We start from the raw sequence: 7,500 nt of genomic DNA on the forward strand, positions 1-7,500 counted from the left end.
AGAATAGGAGTTTATGTGGATGAGAGAGCAGGAATTCTGTCCTTCTACAGCGTCTCTGACACAATGACCCTCATCCACAGCATCAGCACCACATTCACTCAACCGCTCTATCCTGGATTTAATGTTTTTTTGAGTAAACTGAAACTTTGTGACCTTACAATGTAGATGATACAGATATTAAACAAATCACATCATTAAAATTCAGTTGTAAAAAGTCTGTTATGCAGATTAGTTTCATACGAATTGTTAATCCATATTGATGAAAGTGAGCAACTAACTTTTGAATGCTTGTGTTTTCTAAATGTGAGTTTTGTCAATGTTTATATCTGTAATGCAAACATATTCATACTAACACAAACTGTTCTGGGCAAACTCACCAACTGGGGAACCAGAACAGTTTTTAAGCAGAATCATTTTTGTAAGAGGGATATACATCCTTTACGCTGATAGTGATATGTAAATAAATACAGTAAAAGGATTATTGTTTAAAAGTGGATCCACACGTCTGAAGATTTATTTTTGCATGCACACAGAATGAAATGAAACACGGCCTGATAGATGTAGTCAGATGTGGAGGGGTTGGGGATGGAGGGGGGTTTTGAGCGTGGCACAATTGAACAGCTGTAGAGAGAGTCGTAAGAAGGACTTAAATCAGACAGAGTCTAAGAAGTTTTGTGTCACTATTGATTGACATTGATGAGCTTCACCTGATCAGATCGACCAGCATGACCTGCCAGAAATGACACTATACCCTTGATTTGACAATAAAAGGACAACCGTCCATCAGTTATTAACTTTCTACAGATGAATTGTACACAAATGTATTATTCTGTTATTAAAAAATATTTATTAAACAAATTATACCTACACTATAGGTATTTGTATACCCACTTTACCCACTTTTGACTTCATTGTCTACTTTCTCAGGACAGACAAAACATCAATTCAATTAACAACTGTAAACTGCTGTTGTCTAGTAGTAGATGCACATGTACAGTAAAAAACAACAACATGTTAAAATGACATATTATGTGTTCCATGGAAATGTAATATTGTGTGGAGCTACAGTGATCAAAAGTGATCTACACATATTACAGGTTAAGATTAAAGTAAAACCTTCTGTAATATGATTATGTCAATTTAGAAAGTAAATCATGATCATTCTTACCACAAAACTATAATATCCCCACAATATATTGTTATACAAGGGGATACAATTGTGTTTGAACCCTAAATATCTTGAATGATGCAAATAAAGAACAATGTTAAATTAGATTACATTTACATAAAATATCCTACTAAAAAAATCAACATGTGTCTACATAAAAACATGTAAATACACTTTAGCTACATTCAAACTGTTAAACAAAAGATATATAAGAGAATATGTATGTAACGTTTAAAAATGACAAACATGTAAATCACAATAATACTTGTTAATATCACAGGGATGTGATGTGTTTTGTCTCAGTCTCTGACCAAATGAAAATATTACTGATGTAGTTTCAAACACCTGCACAAGAATAATGGAGTGGAAACACATAACCAGGAACATTTACTTAATATCTGAAGTTATAAAAGATTGAAAAACCACTGACGGCAGATGTTGAAGAATCACAGGAGATTTTAAACACATCTTTGGCAGTGACACATTGCCGCAGGTTTGCAAACACAAATGTTCAGACAGTGGTTTGAGTTTTTAGTTGTTATTTATTAGTTCTCCTCTTGTTTATTAATCCTCAGCAGTTTGAGTTCATCTTCCAGGTGTTTGATTCTGTCAATCAGAGCATCTCTGTCGGCTCGAGCTCTCTGATTGGCCAGCCAGCGTGCTTCCTCGATCTTCCTCTCATACCAGCGCTCCATCTGCAGAGTCACCGCCTCAAAGAAATACTGTGTCACCTCCAGCGCGGGCACGTTCTCTCGCTCCCCCGCGTCTCCTCTTAACATTTGTGTGTCTTGTTTGGTTTTTGCTCTTTGTTGGCAAGTTTTCTTCCTGAGATCGGGGAGCGGTCTCGTTTTCACATCTGAATACAGCGCTTCATTCAGCGGTCTGTGAGGGTCACTGCATGCCCGAGAACGTCGCTTGGGCCGGACGACACACGCAGACTGATTCTCTGAAGGCTGCTTATCATCTTCAAAAGACAAAGAACAAGAATTTAGAAGACTGTTATAAATATCATCGTTTTAGTGAAAAACATTTTGGTTGTGTGTGTGCGAGACAGACGGAGAGAGATGAAGATGAAAGTGTGTGTCTCACCCGATGACACGTCCAAGTCAATCACATAGTAACCGGCGGATCCGTCATCAGCACATGAGGTCATGTCTGCGGTCCCGCCTCCCTCTTTCTCATCGCACTGGTTTGATTGACTGCTCAGAGCTCCGCCCCCAACAGCATCTGACACAGGTGTGTAAAAATGATGATCGCAATCTGAATGAGTGTCACTCAGTGATGAGGAGCGGCGTAATGTAGTGCAGACACGGTCACCGGAGAGACGTGTCTCCAAACTTTGGATCTTAGAGAGACACCAGTTCTTCAGATCATCGACCACAGAAGCCTGTTTACAGAACACAAGAGAGAGAATCGACTCTGTATTCAAACATACAAATAATCTCCAATAAAAATGTATTTCATAGTTTTCCCTTCAGTTAGATTAGATAAACAAGACATTATATTACAATAGATATGAACCAATACTGACTGAAACTTACAACTTTGATAAAGAAGGTTTAACTGAAACATTTTATTTGCATTGTGTCAAAATAATATATTGTAAGGTTGCTTTGCTTTAGCAATGTAAAGACTCTTTTTAGCATATTTGTTTAGAATCTGAATGTGTTTCTGGATGATTCATTTATTTGATCAATTGATGAAGGTTTCAAACAGCTCATCTGTTTTCAATCATTTGACAATGAAGGAAGTGGGTTCATCGGTTTTATTACTTATTACTGCTCTTGTCATTTGGGTTTGTGTAGATGTGATGAATGTTACCCGTCTTTTCTCTCCTTCCAGTCGTTCCTGCATGACTCTCTTGTCAATGCGATGTAAACACTGGATCCTCTCAGCAGAAACTCTCTCTGAAGTGATCTTATCAAGAGCTTTGATCTATAAAAACACTCGCACATGAATTCAGGAGTAAGTTTAATGAAGAGATGTGGATGATGATGATAGAAGTCATGAGGTCGTGATGAGTTGTTTGGTACCTGATGTTTGCTGCTGCGGTCCAGTTGACCCATCTTTGTGTTCATGAGCTGCTGTACTGTGTGAATCTCTGACTGCATGTCTTCTTTAGTGGCCGTGAGTTGATTCTCCAGTTTATTAATGAGAGGTTCACATCTGCAGCCGTTCAGCGGTGCCTGACGCACAAACAACACACAAAATCACAAATTAGGATGTGTCATTAACTGACTAAGAATCGCAGTTTCTTAATGTTAAGCGGGCTATAAAATCATCACGTTGGCCAATCAGAACGAGCACACGTGATTGAATAATGAAGGCATGAGAAGAGTTCACACCTGCATGATTTTTCCGTCTTGGTCTCTGTAAAGTGTGTAGAGCTGATAGGCTTTATAGTTATGAGGAGCAGTCAATGGAAATGATCTGTCAGCTTTACTCTTCTTCTTAACATCACTGTGTTTGTGTCTTCTGATGAGAGCGTCTGATGGAGACACCTGTGAAACACACACATTTAAATCCTCATCATCGTGTGGAGCAATGAGTCAAAACTCATCTGAAGTGTCTCGTGTACCTTCTGTTTGACGTTATTCTGCAGGTTTTTGTTTGGTGTGTCTGTGGCACACATGCTGTCGTTGTGCCGGAAAGAACCGTCACTGCCATGATGAGTGTCATTGGCTGGAGACTCACTGTCCTACATAGACAGAATTGTCATTTTTCCGGAACTGTCCTTTAAGCGCAGAATATGGTGGTGTATATATTCACCTTTCTCTGTAACAAGTCATCACGCGGGACCGACTGCGCTCGACCTTCAGCCTTCATCTTGTCCCTCCTCTTTCTCACCGTCCGTCCTCGACTGAAGCTCTACACGTGAACACACACATCACATGTGTCAGCAGTGTCTGATTGAACACATTGATCCGACTGAATAAACATGTGTTTGTTGGTTCTTACCTGCGATGCTTTGGTTAATATCAGCGCCACCTCTGGGTTGTCATTTTCACGTGCTTGATCGAGAGCCGTCTCTCCCGCCTTCACGCAAACACAAAAGCAGAACAGACTAGATGTTTTGTTATTGGTTTCTTTCATCTGATTGTTCGACGGTTGTTGTCTCTTGTTCAACTATAGCGGTATAACAAAGCGTGCAGTGTTTCGATCGAGTCCTGAGAGTGTATTCTTACATTGTTTTTGACGTGAGTGTCAGCCCCGGCCTCCAGTAACATGCGTACCGTCTTCCTGTGATTCAGAGCAGCTGCGAGGTTTAAAGCCGTGTCACCCGCCTGCACATCATAACAGCTTCATCAATACAGAAACACTGGTATCTTTAATACTGAATGAACAGAGATGTGCGGATGTGAGACCAAAACATACATGATTTCTTTCAGTCACTGAGCAGAAGACGGCGAGGAGCGCTCGGGTCACGTTTACGTGATTATACCGCGCGGACACATGCAGACACGTGTCACCTGCCTGCCGCAAACACACGCGAGGGAAAAATGAGAACAAATGAGGGAAAAGAAACACGAACTTGAAGAAAAACTGAAAAGACAGATGTGATGCTTACGTTGTTTTTACTGTCAGGACGAGAGCCGCCCAACATCAGAACTTTGGCGCTCTGAGTGTGACCGTTCTGACACGCCAAATGAAGAGCTGAGTTTCCCGCCTGAGACACACCACATGATGACATCATCAGTTTTGTGCATTATACATTCAAGGTCTTCTTTGTCACGTATATAGACACACACAACTCTAAGGAAACGCTGTGAACCTTGTTTTTAGCGTGAACGTTTGCTCCGGCCTTCACCAGCAGTTTGACAGACTGAGCGAAGCCGTGCCACGCCGTCTCGTGTAACGCAGTGTTGCCATCCTGAAACACACAAAAACACATCAATGAGTGACTTTGCATGACTCTAGAAATGATTATTATATGAAATACATGAGTGATTGTCACTCATGAAGAGTAAAGATCACAAGAATGCATCACAAAAGTGAAATATTATATGTCTCTATATTGACCTTGTCTTGTCTATCGAGCGCACACCCTTCCTGTACGAGAGCAGAGATGACGTCTGTGTTTCCCAGCACCGCTGCTCTGTGTAACGCTGTCTGATCACACTGTAAACAACATATATCATAAAATATTACTGAAACACTACAAGGGCCCAAAACAAACGCTCGCATGGGCTTAAATCAGCCAAACAATTCTACACCTCAACACATACAAATCGTTTGAAGTTCACATTGAAAACATTCATATTTTGAGCGTATTTAATTAAAGCCAACACAGTTTAAACATGCTGAGTCTGACATGTTGCTTCCTTCAAATCTCATTGGTTCTTACATGTCACATGAGGTAATGATGACAACTAGTGACAAGACACGAAACAGCCAATGGGATTACCAGTTATCGGCGTGTTGTCATATTTGAACTTGCTGGAGTTATTTGACTATTTTAAAAATGAGCTTCAACATTTTGAGACTGAAATTTTATATACAATTATTTGTTTGTGTTTAACTTAAGAAAGTCAAAAATATCCGAGATGACAAAGGAGCACGTGATGACATGATGAACCATGACATTCACTTCCGGACGCGCACGCTGGGCCTGAAGTTAACCTCCGGTCTGTGTTTGGTTATAATATAACGATTGGTTTTAAATGCAATTTATATTAACATTTTATAGTATATTCATTATATTAAATACAATCTACTTATAGATTCTTTGCAGGGGTGAGCCGGAAGTTACGTTTCGGCCACGTGACATTTGTTTATGTTGTTGCAGCTGAAACCGTCAATAAACGTCACAATGCTTCTTCTCATGTACTCATTAAAGTTATTAACTGATGATGGGAACAATATTGCACACTCTTAAATCATGAGAGTCTCCGTGTCTTCTTAAAAGAGTGTTTTATCCTCACATCATCCTGAATGTCCAGATCACATCCGGCTGCCAGCAGAATCCTCACAACAGCAATGTGGCCTTTATATGCCGCCAGATGTAGAGGTGTCCTGCCATTCTACAAACACACAGACGATCAGCCACTGAAACAACACTACTATTATTAAGTTGTCATGACTGAAATGTCATCCCTCACCTTCGTGGTGGCTACTTTGGCCCCTTTATTGATGAGCTGGACCACATGTTCGGCTCGGCCCTTGTGCGAGGCTACGATGAGACGCTCGGAGAGTGCTCGCACGGATGGAGCATCCTGCTGGCTCATGAATTAGACAAAACCCTGGGAAGAGGGGGAATGCTCAGGGTCAGCAGGAATAAGCCCCTCGGCCGTGAGATGACATGAATGTGGGATCATAGATGTCCAGCTCGTGGAGGGATCTGACCCTCACGTCCGTTGCTCAGGTCCTGGACGGGAAAAGGAAATGTGTACAACTGTGGAAACTGTCTGAACAGCGGCAAAGTAAGAGACGTTATGGTGACGTTATTTCCATTTTTAGTCCATCCGAGGTTATTACACTGCTTCCTTTGGCAGTATTTTAATGGCACATTTTAAAACATTAAAGAAGCATTCAAAGACGATGAAAAACACAGTTACAGCACAGAAGAGAAAGAGATGGAGCGCTTTGTGTTCAAACCCCATACTATGAGTTCAAAGCGTAATGTGATTGATTTACGATGTATATGGATGACCCCTTGAAAAGGGACACAGGGGCAGTATGAGAGTAAATCAGAGAAGAGCTGACACACGAGCGAGTGCAGACAAACCCACATCAGTCACACAACCCCCATTCAAGCCTGACAGATTCTTCACATACTGATACTACACACTCCAACCACAACAAAACACAAAAGACCAGAAGAGTTTTACAATACTGGCCTGAAGAAAGATTCTTTACATGCTCGAGACGTTTGTCTTCTTCCAAGCTCACAGCACAGAAACTTTCTACACGTGTAGTTCCTTGAGTTGTGTTCTCGATCTTCAGGAATGAGTTACTCCATTGCTTTTTCTGATGAAATTCTCATTACCGTAACATTTGTCTGAGTGCATTATATGTTGTAGTTAAAGAAAGAGTCAAATTTAAAAAAAAACAATTGGATCTTCTTCTAGATGACAAAAAAAATATTGTATAATAAAATGAAGAAATAGTGGACTATTACTATTCTAAACCTTGCTATTCTCTTGTCACGCTGTGTACACGTTTCTTCATTCTCATTACCGGTAGTTTTCTGCATTTTAAATATGTTGCACGTATAATTTACTATTGAAATATACTTCATCGATCTCTCCACATAAAGTTGCTTAGGCATCACAGCTTCTGTTTTTTTCAGCAAAACATTCTACAGTATTGCGTGTTTTAAATGGTTAGGGTAA

At 40.3% G+C, this 7,500-nt stretch overlaps 2 protein-coding genes across 3 annotated transcripts in view; one reads left to right on the forward strand and one right to left on the reverse strand.

Annotated features, from left to right (window-relative positions):
• LOC306904725 (tripartite motif-containing protein 16-like) overlaps positions 1–494 on the forward strand; it is a 3,720-nt gene extending 3,226 nt beyond the window's left edge. Inside the window, exon 6 of the mRNA XM_079474776.1 lies at positions 1–494. This exon is cut by the window's left edge and continues 368 nt beyond it. Within this exon, the coding sequence (XP_079330902.1) occupies positions 1–165 (165 nt within the window). The 3' untranslated portion in view covers positions 166–494.
• LOC306904720 (ankyrin repeat domain-containing protein 6-like) overlaps positions 488–7,500 on the reverse strand; it is an 11,193-nt gene continuing 4,180 nt past the window's right edge. The window contains exons 2-16 of one of the 2 annotated variants that reach the window (XM_079474769.1): positions 6,268–6,533; positions 6,091–6,189; positions 5,189–5,287; positions 4,941–5,039; positions 4,737–4,835; positions 4,544–4,642; positions 4,354–4,452; positions 4,127–4,204; positions 3,938–4,036; positions 3,747–3,866; positions 3,514–3,669; positions 3,202–3,354; positions 2,990–3,103; positions 2,258–2,555; positions 488–2,132 (exon numbers count right to left, since the gene is read on the reverse strand). In XM_079474769.1, the coding sequence (XP_079330895.1) occupies positions 1,714–2,132; positions 2,258–2,555; positions 2,990–3,103; positions 3,202–3,354; positions 3,514–3,669; positions 3,747–3,866; positions 3,938–4,036; positions 4,127–4,204; positions 4,354–4,452; positions 4,544–4,642; positions 4,737–4,835; positions 4,941–5,039; positions 5,189–5,287; positions 6,091–6,189; positions 6,268–6,393 (2,157 nt within the window). In that variant the 5' untranslated portion in view covers positions 6,394–6,533 and the 3' untranslated portion in view covers positions 488–1,713. The remainder of the gene's footprint in view (positions 2,133–2,257; positions 2,556–2,989; positions 3,104–3,201; positions 3,355–3,513; positions 3,670–3,746; positions 3,867–3,937; positions 4,037–4,126; positions 4,205–4,353; positions 4,453–4,543; positions 4,643–4,736; positions 4,836–4,940; positions 5,040–5,188; positions 5,288–6,090; positions 6,190–6,267; positions 6,534–7,500) is intronic. The other variant, XM_079474770.1, reaches the window with a different exon arrangement.

The sequence above is a fragment of the Barbatula barbatula genome (genome assembly GCF_947034865.1).
Source record: "Barbatula barbatula genome assembly, chromosome: 15".
In the NCBI taxonomy this organism is placed as follows: Eukaryota; Metazoa; Chordata; class Actinopteri; order Cypriniformes; family Nemacheilidae; genus Barbatula; species Barbatula barbatula.